General features: G+C 35.4%; 2 protein-coding genes and 2 pseudogenes across 28 annotated transcripts in view; 2 read left to right on the top strand and 2 right to left on the bottom strand.

The window, feature by feature from the left end:
* Positions 1-18,336, top strand: part of LOC129060657 (uncharacterized) — a 26,430-nt gene extending 8,094 nt beyond the window's left edge. Inside the window, exons 3-9 of one of the 2 annotated variants that reach the window (XR_008527505.1) lie at positions 781-890; positions 9,987-10,119; positions 10,194-10,331; positions 13,072-13,232; positions 14,552-14,666; positions 15,936-16,166; positions 18,155-18,336. The gene's annotated coding sequence lies outside the window, so the exon portion shown is untranslated. The remainder of the gene's footprint in view (positions 1-780; positions 891-9,986; positions 10,120-10,193; positions 10,332-13,071; positions 13,233-14,551; positions 14,667-15,935; positions 16,167-18,154) is intronic. The other variant, XR_008527504.1, reaches the window with a different exon arrangement.
* PONPYGV1R-PS1951 (vomeronasal 1 receptor ponPygV1R-ps1951 pseudogene) lies at positions 5,814-6,425 on the bottom strand (annotated as a pseudogene).
* The window catches only part of LOC134761678 (uncharacterized), a 30,656-nt gene continuing 18,235 nt past the window's right edge, over positions 5,916-18,336 (bottom strand). For 7 of the 26 annotated variants that reach the window (XR_010140721.1, XR_010140719.1, XR_010140709.1 and 4 more), the window contains 4 exons: positions 16,078-16,694; positions 10,302-10,347; positions 10,047-10,213; positions 5,916-6,053 (listed from right to left, as the gene is read on the bottom strand). Coding sequence is in view for 1 of the 26 variants with exons in the window: in XM_063725725.1 (XP_063581795.1) it covers positions 16,671-16,694 (24 nt within the window). In the remaining 25 variants the exon portion in view is untranslated. Of the gene's footprint in view, positions 6,054-10,001; positions 10,214-10,301; positions 10,348-14,362; positions 14,422-14,456; positions 15,004-15,668; positions 16,695-18,336 lie in introns of those variants that run through there. The other 19 variants (XR_010140712.1, XR_010140707.1, XR_010140718.1 and 16 more) reach the window with 12 other exon arrangements.
* On the top strand, positions 15,833-16,739 carry PONPYGV1R-PS1952 (vomeronasal 1 receptor ponPygV1R-ps1952 pseudogene; annotated as a pseudogene).

The following is an 18,336-nucleotide window of genomic DNA, read 5'->3' as shown; positions in this document are numbered from 1 at the left end:
ACTGTTATATTCTTTTTTATTTTTATTTTTTGAGACAGAGTCTTTCTCTGTTGCCCAGGCTGGAGTGCAGTGGCATGATCTCGGCTCACTGCAACCTCTACCTCCCAGGTTCAAGCGATTCTCCTGCCTCAGCTTCCTGAGAAGCTGGGATTACAGGTGCACGCCACTACGCCCAGCTCATTTTTGTATTTTTAGTAGAGACGAGGTTTTGTCATGTTGGCCAGGCTGGTCTTGAAATCCTGACCTCAGGTGATCCCCCCATCTCAGCCTCCCAAAGTTCTGGGATTACAGGCGTGAGCCACCATGCCCAGCCCTATTCTTATTTCATTAAAATACCTGAAACATATCAGGTATATTGCAGCATCTGTTGAATGAATGAATGAATCTGTCCTTCAAATCTTGGCTAAAATCTGCCTCATCCACAAAAGTTCCTGACCCTCACTTCAATCATAAACCTCTTTCTCTTCTATAATTTCCCATGTAGCTGTTTTTTTTTTTGTTTTTTTTTTAACTCCCTGGCAGGAAAAAGAGGAAACATGCTATTTATTGAGCACTATTCTGAGTCAGGGACTGTGGTAAATACATTCAAGAAGAAAGTCAGCATCAAAAGGGCTATACATCAGCCTAGACAATGTGCCCCAGAGGGTCCTTGATTGAACATTTGGTGATGAGCATGTTGGGCATGTGCTCTAGGCTGAGGTGCAGCTCTTATGCCACAGACTGACCCTGGGTCAATTATGGCTCAAGTCCCACCCTGAAATCTCTCTTTCCCATTTCTAGGTTTGTCAAGGAGGACAGAAGCTCAGAGCACCCTGCACTTGGGGATCGGCAATAGGAGCTCCTCTCTGGATGGGGAGATGGGAGCTAGCAGCTCACAATGGGGTCACAAGGTAAGTTCCAAACAGCTCTGTCACAGAGAGTGTCAGCAGATCTTTGTGACATCAATTGCAAAGAAAGGGAGCATGTGAAGGAGAAAGCCCTGAGTGATGTCACAGCTCATTTCTGGGCAAAGGGAGAAGAAATTAGCACCCTGAGGCCCTTCCGCCTTATTAACCCATTGCACTTATTCTCAGAGGCTCCTGCCAAAAATAGAGACATTATTCCACTTCCACCTCCTCAAATTCTCAGCCAGAAATAATGTGTGAGTTATCATTCAACTTATATCATTTTTTCCTCCTTAAATGATTTTTCACCACTAATAAATTTATCAAAATTATACTTCACGTGTAATACAGAAGAAACAGGGCTTCAACACTGAATTAATGAAAAACAACTCAGGATATTTATTTTTCTTCACACCATAAATTTTGAAGAGCTTTTTCATTATGCTGTGTGTGTTACAACATTATATGCTTAAGCAGTTAAGTAAGTATCTCATATCTGAATTCGAAAGCTTTAGAGTGGTGACAAAGAAGATGTATGTATGTATGTGATGTTGCTGGCCTAAGACAGGCCACTGCTACTGCACACAGAGCAACTGTATGTTAACAACTGCTGTGCTAGGGGCGTGTCCCCCGAAGTTAGTGTTGCTAGCATGGAATTGAAAATATTTATGAGTCTCAGACATGGCATCACGGTGTTTGACTATTATTACATTAGTTACTTTTAGTCACTGTTTTATTACAACATTTTAATGTACATTGGTTCACAGTGTAAAGAAACTAAAGTTTTTGTTTGTTTTTTGCTTTGTTTCTGTTTTTGTTTTTAACTTTTATGGTTGTGTGCCCATGGGCCCCCACAAGAGGTCTCTGTTTGATCTCATTTCTGTGCTAGTGATATTTCTAGGAGTCCAATAATATGGGGCATGTTATAATATACCTTTTAAAATGAAGAAAAAGTGGTTACGTATAGATTCTCCTACATCAAAAAAAGGCACAAGACCTGGCAGCTTTCTTTGGGTTATGAGAAACCCATTCCTAGTTTGAGTATGATACCCTGGCCCATTCAATGAATGTAATGGAAAGCTGCTACTTTTAAATTGGGCACAGAGTAATAGAAGGCCCTGCAAAAAGTCCAGAGTGCAATGCAAGCTACTTTGCCACTTGTGCCATATGACTGCAGATGCAATGGTTTTTGAGGTGTGACTGGGAGACAGGAATGCTGTTGTATCTTTCATAGGTTGGTATACATAAAGCCTGGTGTATGTCCTTATAATTTTGGAGCAGAGCCTTAAAATCTTCTGCAGATAATTAATTCTTTCTTTCTTTCTTTTTTCTTTTTCTTTTTTTTTTTTTTTTGAGGCAGTGTCTGGCTCTGTCAACTTGGCTAGAGTTCAGTGGCATAATCATGGTTCACTGCAGCCTCAACTTCCTAAGTGCAAGCAATCCTCCAGTCTCAGCCTCCTGAGACTACAGGTGCATGCCACCACATTCCATGGATTTTAAATTTTTTTGTACATATGGGGTCTTGCTGTGTGTGCCCAAGCTGGTCTCAAAATCCTTGCCTCAAGCAGTCCTCCTGCCATAACCTCCCAAAGTGGTAGGATTACATCTGTGAGCCACCACAATCAGCCTTACCTTTTGAAACTATTGTAAATGGAATTGTTTCTTCATGTCATGTTGAGATTGTTCATTGCTAGTATATAGAATTTTTATTAATATTTTTATATTTATTTTAAATCATGCAATCTTAACTCATTTATTATAGTGAGCATTTGTGAATTTTTTTTTCTTTTCTTTTCTTTTTTTTTTTTGAGACGGAGTTTCACTCTTGTTGCCCAAGCTGGAGTGCAATGGCGTGATCTTGGCTCACTGCAACCTCCGCCTCCTGGGTTCAAGCAATTCTCCTGCCTCAGTCTCCCAAGTAGCTGGTATTACAGGCGCACACCACCACGCCTGGCTAATTTTTTGTATTTTTAGTAGAAACGGGGTTTCACCATGTTAGCCAGGCTGGTCTCGAACTCCTGACTTCAGGTGATCCCCCCGCCTCGGCCTCCCAAAGTGCTGGGATTATAGGTGTGAGCCACCACGCCTGGCCAAATTTTCTAGAAATTTTTATATACAGGAAGTCATCTGAATAGGCTTCCAATCTTTATCTGAAGGTCATGAATTTATTTTTGTTCCATGATATTTCTGGCCAAAATCTCCAGTGTACTGTTAAAATAGAAGTGGTAAAAATATATTCTTGTCTTGCTTCCAAACTAATGTTCTCAAACCCAGGATTTCAACATTATGCATGATATTAGCTGTAGGTTTTTAATAGATGTCTTATAGCAGGTGTAAAAATTTTGCTTGTGTTTCTAGTCTAGTTAGGGTTTTTTCATAAATGGGTCTAGATTTGTCAAATGTTCTGTGTTTTTCAGAATGATCATTTTGATATTTTATTGTTTTATTAAGCTGTATTATGTTGACTGATTTTTGAATGTTAAATTTGTATTGTGAGCTACCCCTCTTGGTAATAGTGTCCAATAATTTTCATTTGTGGCTACATTTATTTTGTTATTATTTTTGTGGATTTCTATGTCAATATTGATAAGGGATAATAGTCTATAGTCTTGTAATGATTTTGCCTGACTTTTGTCTGGGCAATACTGGCCTCATGGAATGAATTGGTAAGTTTCTTCTGTTATTCAGTTATTTTTTTTGCAGGGGTAGTAAACTAAAAGACCTGGTTTTAACTCATTATTAAATATTTGGTCAAATTTACAAGTGAAACTATCTACTCAGCTTTTCTTCATAGAAAAAGTTTAATCTCTTTAATTGTTTTGGTTCTATTCATATATTCTACTTATTCTTGAACTTACTGTAATAATGTATGCATATTATCCACTAATCAATTTCTAATTTGTAGCGTCCTATCTTTTTATATTTTCATTGAAATAAAAAGTAAAAGGAAGAATAATGTGGAAAGACAAAGATTTTGGCAATCCATGTTTCTGCAGTGTCTCAGGGTCCTCTGTTGTAGGGAGATTATTGTACTTGTACTTAATACTCACATATGTTCATGAAGTAAATGGGGCCCATCATCTAAAGTAAATTAGAGAACTTTGCAAAATGTAACCAAAATAAAAGTTTGTGCCTACCTCTCTTCTAATCAATATTTAGATGGGACAGGAATATAAATTTGAATAAAAACAAATACATATTTCTTGGAGGCTTTGTTCATTTCTTTTTACTCTTTTTTCTCTAAACTTCTCTTCTTGCTTCATTTCATTCATTTGATCTTCAATCACTGATACCCTTTCTTCCAGTTGATCGAATTGGCTACTGAAGAATTGTGCATTCTTCACGTAGTTCTTGTGCCATGGTTTTCAGCTCCATCAGGTTATTTAAGGACTTCTGTAAACTGGTTATTCTAGTTAGCCATTCGTCTAATCTTTTTTCACGGTTTTCAGCTTCTTTGTGATGGATTCGAACTTCCTCCTTTAGCTCAGAGAAGTTTGATGGTCTGAAAACTTCTTCTCTCAACTCGTCAAAGTCATTCTCCTTCCAGCTTTGTTCTGTTGCTGGCAAGGAGCTGCGTTCCTTTGGAGGGGGAGAGGCACTCTGATTTTTAGAATTTTCAGCTTTTCTGCTCTGTTTTTTCCCCATCTTTGTGGTTTTATCTACCTTTGGTCTTTGATGATGGTGATGTACAGATGGGGTTTTGATGTCCTTTCTGTTTGTTAAGTTTTCCTTCTAACAATCAGAACCCTCAGCTGCAGGTCTGTTGAAGTTTGCTGGAGGTCCACTCCAGACCCTGTTTTCCTGGGTATCAGCAGCAGAGGTTTCAGAACAGCGAATATTGCTGAACAGCAAATGTTGCTGCCTGATTGTTCCTCTGGAAGCTTCATCTCAGAGGGGTACCCGGCCATGTGAGGTGTCAGTCTGCCCCTATTGGGGGGTGCCTCCCAGTTAGGCTACTCGGGGGTCAGGGACCCACTTGAGGAGGCAGTCTGTCCATTCTCAGATCTCAAACTCTGTGCTGGGGGAACCACTACTCTCTTCAAAGCTGTCAGACAGGGACATTTAAGTCTGCAGAGGTTTCTGCTGCCTTTTGTTCCATAACTATAGTTATTAATAATGTATTGTACACTTGAACTTTGTTAAGAAAATAAAACTCAAATAGTCTCACCACACCAGGAAAAGGCAACTAGGTGAGGTGTGAGGGACATGTTAATTCACTTGATTATATTAATAATTTCACAATATATAACTTTATTAGAACATATATGTAAGGTGATACAACTTATACAATTTTTATTTGTCAATCATATCCCAATTAAAATGGAAAAATTAAGTGTAACCAAACTAATGTCTAGCCACATGCAAATTTTATTTAGACCCTTTTAAGTAAATTCTAGATTTTCAATATAAAATCCAAATTGACGTAATTTTTACAGAATCAGGAAAATTCTAATGAGGAAGCATGATATTAAAGATACAATTGAATAGTCATAATACCTAATACCCCTACATAATACCATAATATCCCTACTTATTAAAGTAGGGGTAAATTAAAATATTTTCAAAAGCTAAAATTTTGAGAGATTTGATTACCAATAGGAGCTTAAGAGTACCTTTTAAGAAAAAAGAAACATTTACTAATATAAAGTTAAAATTAAAATGAAAGAGAAAAAGATTTGATATGAGAATATCAATTTATGGTAGACATTGAACTTAGCGAGCTCTAAAGTCCTTAGTAATATCAGCTTCAGAAGTATTCATATATAATTTTAAAAGGTGATCTTATACACATTGGTTAAATCAGATAAAAAATGAGCTACTTGAGCAGTTTAAATAATAGCACGTGACTATTTTTCAGAAAATGTTTTTCATCAATAGCTTGTTAAAATTGGTGGCACATCAGTTACAATTCTGCAGAATACTTTTTTTTTAATCAGAACTAATTTGTCCCAGTGGACTAAGAGTGGCATATGCATTGAGCACAAGCCTCCGGAAATTCAGGACAACTGGGTCATACACCTATAACAGGATTGAGGATGTTGAAATAAGGTTCATAGGATACGTGACCACAAAGCAACTCATAACAGCAGGATGGTCTGGGTGGCCCTTTTCTCTGAGGAGATTCTTGGAGAGAGGCTGGTGCTGTGGAGCTGGGATTGCTTCTGATTTCTGAAAAAGAGGATCCACATGAATGCACTTGAGAGCAGCATAACTCTGACAAGGAAGGCATCCCTGGATAATTTCACTCCCTGATGATGAGGTTCATGGGGAAAAGTGAGCAGTGTTTACTGACATTCAGTAGATCAGTCTGAGTCACATTTGAAAAATACACAGTGAAGAAGATTAGACTACTACTAAAAGACAAATTGAAGAACCAAAAAAAGAAGAAAACATTAGTAATGTAATTTGTAAATTTATGTTTAAACCTTGCCAACCATGAGTTTCTGGGACTGATGGTGATGGCCTGGAGCACACTCAAGAGCCAGGGGGGACAGAGGGAGACGCCTCTTATCACCCTTTTTGTGTAAAATAATAGCTTACATTTAAAGCCATTCCCAAATTCAGTGATTCAAACACATCTTGAGGAAAAAAATCCACTGCAGTAAGGAGCATTAGAATATGACTGAGGACCAAGTGGCAGATGATCAAGTCATGGAACTTAGGCCTGGGATCCAGAAGAAATGTAAAGATTTGAAAGAAAAAAAATGGTGTTGACGAATAATCCAATGCCAACTCGAAAAATAAAGGCACTTGTTAATGACAACATAAGTAAAAATTGTTTTCATCTTAATGACATAGAAGAAACATTTTTGTATGTCTGGAAGAAACAATATACCTCACATCATCAATGTTCATTCTAAACTGTTTGACATTATCCCAATCATCATCATTTTTATTTTGCTCATTTATTCATCATTAACCTTATCTCATATGAATTCTTGACAATCTTCATTATTCATCATTAACCTTATCTCATATGAATTCTGAACAATCTACCTCCTGTGTTATTTTGTACAGTAAATAATATACACATTACATGTTGTTTTGGTTACTATAACTCTGTAGTATAATTTGAAGTCAGGTAATGTGATTCCCTTAGTTTTATTCTTTTTGTTTTATTTAGTTTTTTTCTGGGTCTTGTTTCACATGAATTTTAGAATTTTGTTCTTTTTTCTGTGAAGAATGTCATTGGTATTTTGATTGGAATTGCATTGAAACTGAGATTGCTTTGGCAGTATAGACATTTTAACAATATTGATTCTTCTAATCTATAAAGAGCAAATTTAAAAAAAAATTTTGTGTCCTCTTCAATTTTTTAAAAATCAGTGTTTTATAGTTTTCATTATACAGATATTTTACTTCTTTGATTAAGTACATTCCTAGGTATTTCATTTTATTTGTGGCTATTTTTTCTTCAGTTTCTAATGTTACTCATTTCTGTCTCATACCTCATTAGATTGGCCTTTAATGTCCATATTTTTACCAACATTGTCTTCAAAATTATTTACATATTTTCTAAGTAGATGAAAACTTTCTCTGCAGTTGTATTTTCTTCCTGAGCCCTCATCACAATTCAGCTTGATTACATATTTTTAATATGCACTTCCAAACTCTTTGATGCCTTCACACATCATTCAGTTCCAAAGCTGCTTACACATTTAGGTGTTTATTATATCAGGACCCCACTTCTCCATATCAAAATCTGTATTAGTATCCTTTAGATGCTATAGTAGAATACCATAGACTTAGTAGCTTAAACAATAGGTATTTCTTTCTTGTAGCTCTGGAGACTGAAAAGTCCAAGATCAAGGTGCCAGCTGATTCAGTTCCTCAGCGAACTATCTCTTCCTTGCTTGCAGATAGCCATCTTCCCTCTGAGTTCTTGCATGATAGATAAAAAGCATGCTCTGGCTGGGCACGGTGGCTCACACGTGTAATCCCAGCACTTTGGGAGGGCGCGGTGGGTGGATCACCTGAGGTCAGGAGTTTGAGACTAGCCTGGCTAACATGGTGAAACCCTGTCTCTACTAAAAATACAAAAATCAGCTGAGCATGGTGGTGTACACCTGTAATCCCAGCTACTTGGGAGGCTGAGACAGGAGAATCGCCACCATGTGCTATCATGCCTGGCTAACTTTTGTATTTTTAGTAGAGATGGGTTTTCACCATGTTAGCCAGGCTGGTCTCAAATTCCTGACCTCAGGTGATCCTCCTGCCTCGGCCTCCCCAAGTGCTGGGATTACAGGCAAGAGGCACCATGCCGGCCAGAGTTGGTTCTTGATTTTAACATCCCAGTTGGCAAACTCTTGCATGTTGATTGTTGAGTACTTTTATATTTAATGTTTCTAAATTTTGTTTTCTACATGTCTCATTTTTTTCTTTCCTTAACTGCTTTCTTTTGCATTAAGTAAATACATTTTATCTTATATTTTAATATCTATATGGCTTTTTTCTTTGAGTTATTTAATTACTGGTCAGTCTAGGATTTAATACATACATTTTAACTCATCAGAATCTGCTTCAGATTTTTTTTTTTACTACAAGCATCTATTTATTGCACAGTTCCAGGTTCTTTCCAAATAAGCCACAGCCCAGTGCTTTATTCAGACATATGTACTGTCCAGCCAGTTTGGAAGAAGGAAAGAAAAGTCAGGCACAAATAAAGACACAGAAGTGTTGGGGAAGTGCACTAGAAACCATCTATTTTATTTGAAATGAGAGAATTTTGAGAGGAGGAGGCAAACAAATAAGATCTAATAAGTTAGCTGGATTTGTCAATGATAACATAGTGATAGTAGCTGATTATAGTGTACCGGGTTGGAGAAAGCAGGAAGACATATAATTGCAAACATTTGAAGTCTGCAGGGCAGGTGTTGAGTGTGGGAACTGTTTGCTTGAGCATTAGAGATGAAATGTGAGAGAGATACTTCAAAATAAAACTAAACAGTTTGATCTAGTACCCTGGTAAAAAAATGTATTGGTTTGTTAAAAGAAATCACTTTAACACAAGATAGTGTTTGGTTAAGAAACTGGGCCACAAATATGATAGTCATAACAACAATTAAGGTTAAAGTTAGAGTTAATTACACAAAGATGTGGCTAGTTGTTGTCACAAAATCAAAACCGAATAGTGTTTAAAATGTGGATGTTCTCCTGCTGGATATGTGAGATCCAATGGCTCTTGAGTAGAAGGAACCGAGGAAACTGAAGGTTGGGGTTGACAGAACACATCACCATGGGAGGCATGGCCATTTAGAAATCCATGTCTAAATAAGCTGTATTGCAAAGAACAGTGCCGATCCTAACCCTTGGTGTTGTTTGAATAGATGGAACCTTTCTACCCTCCATAAAGAAAATTGATGAAATAGGTGGGGGAAATAAGTGTTAAAATGCAGCCTGCATTCGAATTCCAATGCCAGGTACCCTGGAGCAGGGCTGTGTCACCTAGAGAACAGAGCACTATATCTGGGAATGTCAGTCAGAGGAGACTTTTTTTTCTTTCTCAAAAAGGTAGTTATAGTCCAGCTGGGACCCTAAAGTCATTGGATTACAATAATTGTTTTATTTGAACGGCTATGGATGACACAGGAGGACATTATGCTCAGTGAAAATAAACCAGGCACAGAAAGGCAAATAATGTATGATCTCACATATATGAAAGCTAAAAAAGTTGATCTCATAGAAACAGAGAAGAAAGGTGATCACCAGAGGCTATGGTGGGGGTGGAATGGGTATAGCAAAGATGTTGATCAAAGGGTACAGGTTTCAGTTAGGCTGGGGAAAGAAGTTTTAGTGATCTATTGTACTGAATGATGACCAGAGTTCTTATAATATATTGTATATTTCAGAATTGCTAAAAGAATAGATTGTTAGCAATTTGGTCAGGTGATATATTAATTAGCTTGACTGCATCTTCCTATAAATCAAAATATTACATTGTACCACATAAATATACACAATTACTTTTGCCAATTAAAAAAAGAAAATTATCATGGTGCAAGGCTTCCTACTGCTATAAGAAACTTCAGTATTTACTATGAAAACATTCTTAAGTCACCAGAGTCACACTGGGAAGACTGACATGATGTTCTCATTACTTAGACAGGAGTGTTATTAGGAGAATCCTGTTTTGTTGACAAATACTGAGATCATCCAACTCACCAGGCAAAGTTGACTTGTGTAAGTGATCTTCAGATACGAAAAGCGTGGAACCCAGCTGCTCCTCCTCAGATAGGTAAGTTCACTTTTCCCTTCGGTGGCTCCTTTTTCCACCAATCTCAACATCTGCTCTTAATCCTTTTTCTACAGGCGACATGACAATTGTAGGCCTGGAGGGAGATGAGTTGACAACATCACTTCCCTATAACCGCTTGTTGGATCTGATCTCACATACACAGACTCACTCCAAAGACTCACCTGGGTGTCTACTTCTCAGCTTCATTAACGGTGGGTGCTCACAAGTCTAGATGAGTGGTGAATTGAGATAGAATTTTATTAGCTAGTTGTTAGAATTAGCTCCTAATAATTTCAGTCTGTGGTTCATTGAATTCTAACTATCATAAGAAGGTGTTTCCAGATACAAAATAATTAATCTTATGAAGTAATAAATTTATAGATTTGTAGAAAAACATTTAGATTTTGGGATGTTCTACTTGAATTTGTATACATTTGACTTTTCTCAATATAATAGCTGAACTCTCAATATAATTAGCTGAACTACAACTTTCTGCATTTATGTGAAGTGTTAATTTGTAAACACAGAAATCTGAACTAATAAAATTATTTAGTCATACTTCTTGCTTTAAACTTTGAAGACTGCTTTATATAATTCTGATATTTTAGAACTGTTTCAAATTAGGATGTTAAAAACACAAGATATGTCTAACATTTTACAGTAATAAGATTTTAGCAGATACCCAGATTCTTTTGTTTCATTTCATTATAGTAATTGCCAATAGAGATTTTTTCTTGTGATATTAAAACTATCTGAAAATATAATGTTCTGCTGTTTATTAAATTTCTGTTGAGCTAACTACTACCTTGTATAAATGGGGAGGAGGTGATACTCAGTGTGCTTTGAAATCTTTTCCTAAAGTAAATTGTTTTAGTATGGTATTGTTTCTAAGTAAACCAAAACTTTAAAGTACTCTGTGTATTAGTTTGGGTGAGGTTATTTTGTGATGAGAAAATAATTTGCAATATTTAAAACAATGGTATTTTCTTATTATAAAACATCCTCTTGATTTAGTATTTCTGCTTATACCTCTGAAGACTACCAACTGCAATGTGTTCAATAAAACACAGTCCAAAATGTGACAAGTAAATTTGGTTTTTAAAAACACGAATAATCATTGTCTGTATTCAGCAGGCATATCGTCATCAAGTATGTGTGTTTCTTTAAAATAGAAAACAGAGAGGATGAAATCAGGATAAGTAAAACACAGAAAGGAACAAATGATGATAAAATAAATTTGTGGTCCATGTGGGCATCAAAATATTAAGGAACATACTCAGTGGACAATTGCTATATTTCTGAACTTGAATGAATTTGTCTTAAAATAATTTGTGTTGAAAGCCCCTGGCTTCCATGCATAGTGGAGACAATGTCTGGGAAGAGAAGGACCTTGACTGTTCCTGAATCGGAGACCTCAGGTACACAAGGCATGCCCTCCACTTTCCTCCAAATTCTCCAGTTGAATGCAATTGGTATGACTACGATCTTCTCATTATTGTGATGCACAGATATCTGATACTAAAACACCACATAAGCATTTTGACATAAGAATTGTATATTTCACTGGAATAGGTTGTATTGATTACAAAAACATATTTCCAAACAGGTTTATAGGGTTTCCCAAAATTTATAACACAAGATTTGTGGTCAAACATTTTGTGTGTTTTTCTGTCTCCTACTTTTGCTTTTTTATTCTGTTTTCTCCTTTCCTTGGGAAAGCTGAGAATTAAATGTCTTTAAGTTATAATTTCCTTGTCAGCAGCACTGTGTTTCTAGCTGTTCCTACACTAATTTCAAATTCCAAGAAAAAATAGTAGCTGTTTTATCAGTTACTCACTACTGTCTAATGTTTATTATATTTATTCTTCACCGTTTATGCATTTCATAAAGGTAATTTTGTGGAATTAATCTAGGTGGAAAGGTGTTTTACTTCCCGCTGCTGTCAGCTATGTTTCTCAGGTTGCCAAATATTGCCATTGGGTTAACAAACTCACCCTGGCCTTGTCACCTGAAAACTTCATTATGACTTATGCTGTCCAAGAACAGCAATAGGTTGTGCAATGCTGTTCATAGAATGTGGGAAAAATTTACTAACAAAATAATGCCATTAATTAATACAATAATAAAGCAAAACACACACATACATAAAGGCAGAGTACAAAGAACTGTATTAAATAATATGATTTATAAGATGATAAAACTCTAAAATTATATATTACTATAAATATGAGACAATATATTACTATAAATATGAGAAAATAGATTTTATCAGATTTTATTTTCTCCAAAATATTTTTTATGCATAATAGCACTTAGGATATTATAAATAGCTTCTTACTTTTGAACATGTTTTCCTATTACTTCGGATGTCTACATTAGAAAACTTTTTTACCTAGTCTGTTTGATGGTGCTATTTTCTCCACCTTTATCTGTGCTTATGTTCTTGCTTTTGAATTTACAATATTAAGATAGCCTACAGTGAAGCCATAATACTAAGAACGAACTTTAACTGCATTATCTGAGTGCTCAGGAGCTTCACGCTCAGGCCAACAATCTGGTTGTCACTGCTAACAGTAAATGCTGAGATGTACATTCAGATTTATGTATTTTAAGGCAGCTGTTAGAGGCAAATTCTCCTTTATACTCTGACCGATATGACTTTCATGTTTTTTTCTATTTTGTTTTTATGATACTAACCATGTTATCTAAATTTCATAATTCTTTCATGGTGGGGTTTCCAGATTCACCAAATAACAATTCAAGTTGTAGTTAAGTTTGAAATTCAGAAAGATGACCGTAACTTTTTAGCATAACTATGAAATACTTTGCATACTTGAATGTAATATTTGTATGTGATACTTTGGAGATACATACACTGAAGTAGTTATTCATTTTTTACCTGAAGTTTAAATACTATGTGTTGTGCTTTATTCTCTGAACTCTAATTCACAGAACCATGGTGCTCTCCTGTCCAGGCTGAACACTAATGCTCTTGAGAGTCACATTCAAGAAAGCCAACATTTTAAAATCTAATGTATACATTCATTTTGTGGTATGTGATGTTTAGAAAGAGGGAGCTAAAGTTAGTGGTCATGAGCTAAATACCCTGTGAGGTAAGAAATGAAAATATTAACATTATTATCTATGTTCTTTTATGTGATAAATTTTACTATTTTGGGGATATGACTTGTGATAGATGCAGTATATTAGTAAAATAATTCATATATAGTTACTAAATGATTACACATATATTAGTGGTTCGTGCCCAAATATTATTTTACTGGTACTGGACTGTGATTCTTAAAATGTGGAAATTATTGTGCCTTTATACTAATCTTACACTTGTTCCCACATAGCAGTAGAAATCAACTGTGCTTAGCATGGTTCCATACGTTGGTAGTAATTATCAGTTATTTGGTTTTTGTATTAAAGATAAATGTATTCCTTCAGTAGATTAAGATGTAGGAAAAGTGTTATAATAATTTAACAAAATATACAATATTTTCTTTATATGTTCCTACATATTAGTCAGTTTTAGAGCAATATTCTACACCAGATATGACCTTCTGAGTTGAAGCCAAGAACACTAGCAGAATGTCTGCATTGAAAACATAAGTAAACTTCCTTTCATCTCAGGGAAACGATCTGAATGCCTATGCACTTTTCCATTATTTATTTATTGGTGTCATCAGCTAAACTGTTCTCAGCATTAAATTGATTTATATGGTTGAAATAGTAATGCCTCCATCTAGAAAAATAACATGATAATATCATTGCAAACTTATTCAGTGAAATTTTACAAAAGGTTCTAATGTGAAAACATCTTGATTAAACTTCAAAAAAGAATCTTTTCCATAGAAGATCTAAATATTTTTAAAGGCATGGGAGGCTATCCCTCCATTAAAATCTCAAGAATAGCATCGCCATGTAAATATTTCGATACAACCTCACAGATGTCAAAATGAGAAGAAATATGGTGACTGTCTTTCCAAAAATTGAAAGCTAGATTTTAACAATTTTCTTCTGAGATGAAAATAGTTTATATAATGGATCTCTCAAATTTAAAGTAAATTAGAAGACGGCCAGAATAATATTTAATAAAAATAGTGAATAAGATTGGTGATAAACAGACTAATGCTTTTCCAACGGTGTCCACATCCTAATCCCCAGACTGCAGATATATTAGGTCATGCAGCAATGGGAAATAACATTGCCGATGGAATAAAGGTTATAGTCACTTAACTTTAAAGCAGGGAGGTTATCCTGGATTACTAGGGTGAGCTTAATATAATCACAAGGGTCCTGAAATGTGAAAGAGAAATAGAGAAGAGAAAGTGTCAGAGCGATGCTGTCTTATTAGTCCATTCAAGATACTATAACAAAATATCATAGACTGGGTAGGTTATAAACAACATAAATTTATTATTCACAGTGGTGGAGGCTGAGAACTTCAAGAGCAAAGTACTGGAAGATTTACTGTCTGGTGAGGGCCTGTGTCCTAGTTCAGAGATGGCACTTTCTACATGTGTCCTCACACAACTGGAAAGGTGAGCCAGCTCCCTAGAACCTCTTATAGAAGGGCGCAGATCCCATTTATTAGGGCTTTTGTTGAAAATGTCCTAACTACTTCCCAAAGGTCCTACCTTCTAATACCATTACACTGGTGGTTTGCTTTTAACATACAAATTTGGAGAAAACAGAAACATGCAGGCTGAAATGAATGTCATGTTACAAAGACTCACCTGGACATTCTTTGTTTTCCAGTTGCGTGTTTTGGTGGTTCTTTTCTTTTACCATTAGCATATGGTGGTTCTTTTACCATTGCTTCAGCTCAGCCATACAAACACTTTTGTGTCACATAGATGCCTGTCACCATTGTGTGTGCTGAATATTAAACAGTGAAATATAGAATAGGAAAGCAAAGTTTTCTAAAGAGTAAGGCCAAGAACCACAGGAGCATAGAAAATGAGTACATTACATAGACATGATAGTGGATATGCTGGTGTTTTACATACACTACATCATCACTTAATATCATTGATAGATTTTGGAAATGTGCAATTTTAAGTGTAAAAGTATTTTTTATTCCATAGAAACTTAGCACCTGTTTATATCTATTAGTCTATAGTTACATTGGCTTCATTACACAGTATATCATTTTGATTAAAGTCAGTTTTTAGGAACCTAATGATTACATTAAGTGATCACTTACTGTATATGTATACATATATTAGGTATATATGTATATATGTATGTGTGTACCTAGGCTGGGCATGGTGGCTACTTTCTGTAATTTTAGCACTTTTGGAGGCCGAGACAGAAGGATTACTTGAGCCCAGGGCTTGAGACGAGCCTGGGCAACAGAGAAATATGCTGTCTCTATAAAACAAAACAAACTATTATGCACAAACACATTATATATATGTTGCTTGGCATAAAAGTAATGCTGATTCTATATATATGTAATGCTGACATATATATGTATAGTGTCTCACACACATATTGAAGTATTGTGTAAATAAATACATATAATGCTGAAGAATTATTTTCTAATAATTTATATCACATCATAAGTGTTAATAATTGGGAGAAATAAACATAATCATAGTTGTGATAATTTTAACTATAGAACAGCACTGATGATGTCTAAACCTTTTTTCAGATATACAAATATGTTTCCTCTTTGCCACTACAATGTACATATGTACCATTTATGTTACCGTTAAACACTGCTTTGTTTTACAAGTTGCTGTTGGAATCTCAGCCAATACTTTTCTCCTCCTTTTCCACATCTTCACTCTCCTTCTGGATCACAGACTAAAACCCATTGACTTGATCATCTGTCACTTGACCCTCGTCCACATAGTGAACTTCTTCATTGCACTATTATTGCAGTCTCCACACCTGTTTGCATCACTGAACTTCCAGAATGACTTCAAGTGTAAGGCACTTTCCTACCTGAGCAGGGCGATGTGGGGCCTCTCCATCTGTACCATCTGCCTCCTGAGCGTGCTCCAGGCCATCACCATCAGCTCCAGCACCTCCTGGTAGGCAAGGTTTAAACATAAATCTTCAAATTACATTATCCATGTTTTCTTCAACTTGTCTTTCAGTAGTAACAGGATCTTCTACACTGTAGCTGCTTCCAATGTGACCCAGATAAATGTGCTGAATATAGGTAAGTACTGCTCAATTTTCCCCATGAGCTTAATCATCAGGGCCACATTTCTTATTCTGACAAGATTTAGGGATGTTTTCCTGGTAGGAATAATGCTGTTCTCAAGTGCATACATGCTGACTCTCTTATTCAGGCATCAGAGGTGATCCCACCACCTTCACCAGGTGAAGGTCCTTCCCCAGGAGCTTCCCCTGAGAAAAGGGCCATCCAGACCATACTGCTGCTGGCAAGTTTCTCTGTGGTCATCTATTGGGTGGATTTCATCATCTCCTTCTCCTCAGCAATGTTGTGGGCATATGGCCTGATCAACCAGCAAGTTCAGAGTCTGGTAGTCAATGCCTATGCCATGAGCAGTCCTTTGGTGCTCCTCAGTTCAGATAAAAGAAGAACCAATATTCTGAAAAATATACAACAGAAGTGTCATAGATTTAAAATAAATTAATAATAAAAACAATTCTCTGAAAAATGGGTTCTTCTGCCATCAGTTAAATCATTCTAGTAGCAGATAACTTACTTTAATTAATACTAAAAGGTGTAAATGTACACTTTTATTATATCTAAATAATTTTGAAACTGATGCTGCCAAGAACTTGGGTGTTTTTTTAAGTTTGATGTCCACTTTGACTGATGTCCCATATGTCTTAGAAGTTTCTTACATTTCATTTTGATTTTGTAAAGTTTATACAGGGAAATTTTTCTGTCTTCTTGAGTTACATCGTTAAGAAGCTCCTCTTATTTATAAAATCTACCAATGTTTTACTCTACACATTTGTTTACGCTACCCTAATTCATTAAAGATATTTTAGCCAGGTATCCAGTTATAAGAACAATAATAATTTTTCTCAGCACTATTTCTCTGCTTTCTGACTCTACACAGGCTTTCAACATTTTGCTCTTACATTTGTAGGTGGTTTCACTTTTCTTTCTCACACTTCTGTTAAGTTTTCTGCTTATCTTTAGTATTTTAGTTGACTTATGTTGAGTTGTATTTTTATATCTTTTTGGTATAGTACAATTATACATTTGAGGATTTATGTCTGGTTTACAATTTTAGAAAATAGCAAATTGTTTTACAACTGTGATTATTTTATGTATTCTAGTGAATTAATTGTTTTTATTCTACTTTAATACACATAATTATACTCATATTTTTATTACCTTTTCTTTATCTGGTGATATTTATTCTTCTAAATATTATAATTCACTATTATTTTTATCAGTTCAGCCTAATCCCAAACATTGTGCATTGAATTTATTTTTCAGTTGTTCAGCTTCTTCATGGTTCTTTTCCAAATACACTTGTTCAGTTTATAGTTTCTTACTTTGCCAAAATTATTTTCATTTTCTATTTTTTACCATTTACTTCACTTAAACATTTTAAACACATTTTCAATATCTGAATTTTGTATGATGTCTAATTTCTTCTAACTCTTCATCTTGGTAGCTTAGCTTCTTTTGTACTTCACAGTATGTGAGAAATTATAATTTGAAAATAATTTTGGTTTTGTATTTGAGAGATTTTACATGAAATAACTTTAATCAGAACTTTCTTTGTTTATTCCAAGAAGGTAGTTGAATAATCCCCAGTCTTGAGGTCCCTGTGATCATCCAGTACCTGAAGGGGGCACTGGTTTCTCACTTTGATTTCTCCTCTGGGTTCTTTTAATTTACTTCTCGTCCTGGAAGGTCCCATGTTTTCTATTAGCTTTGGTGGGTATTTTATGAATTCTTGTAACTTCTGAGTATTTCCAGATGTTTGCATCAAATTAGATTTGTAAATACCTTTTTTGTTCTAAAACATCAAATATTCACCATGCATCCATAAGTAAAATATTTCACATTGATATTTTGTTGCAGAATAATGTCTCACTGGAAATCTCAACGTTCTTCATTTAGAACACCACCGCCAATATCTACCATATGCTGGGATTATTGTGCAGGGTAATTTTTATTATTACGTGAATGTATATTTATATACTGCAGAAACTTTTAAAAGATAATCCTCCATGGAAAGGAATAATACATGTTTATGGCCAGAA

Source organism: Pongo abelii, chromosome 6, assembly GCF_028885655.2.
Source record: "Pongo abelii isolate AG06213 chromosome 6, NHGRI_mPonAbe1-v2.0_pri, whole genome shotgun sequence".
Taxonomy (NCBI): Eukaryota; Metazoa; Chordata; class Mammalia; order Primates; family Hominidae; genus Pongo; species Pongo abelii.
The sequence above is the reverse complement of the archived record's forward strand: the minus strand, read 5'-3'. Positions and strand labels throughout refer to the sequence as shown.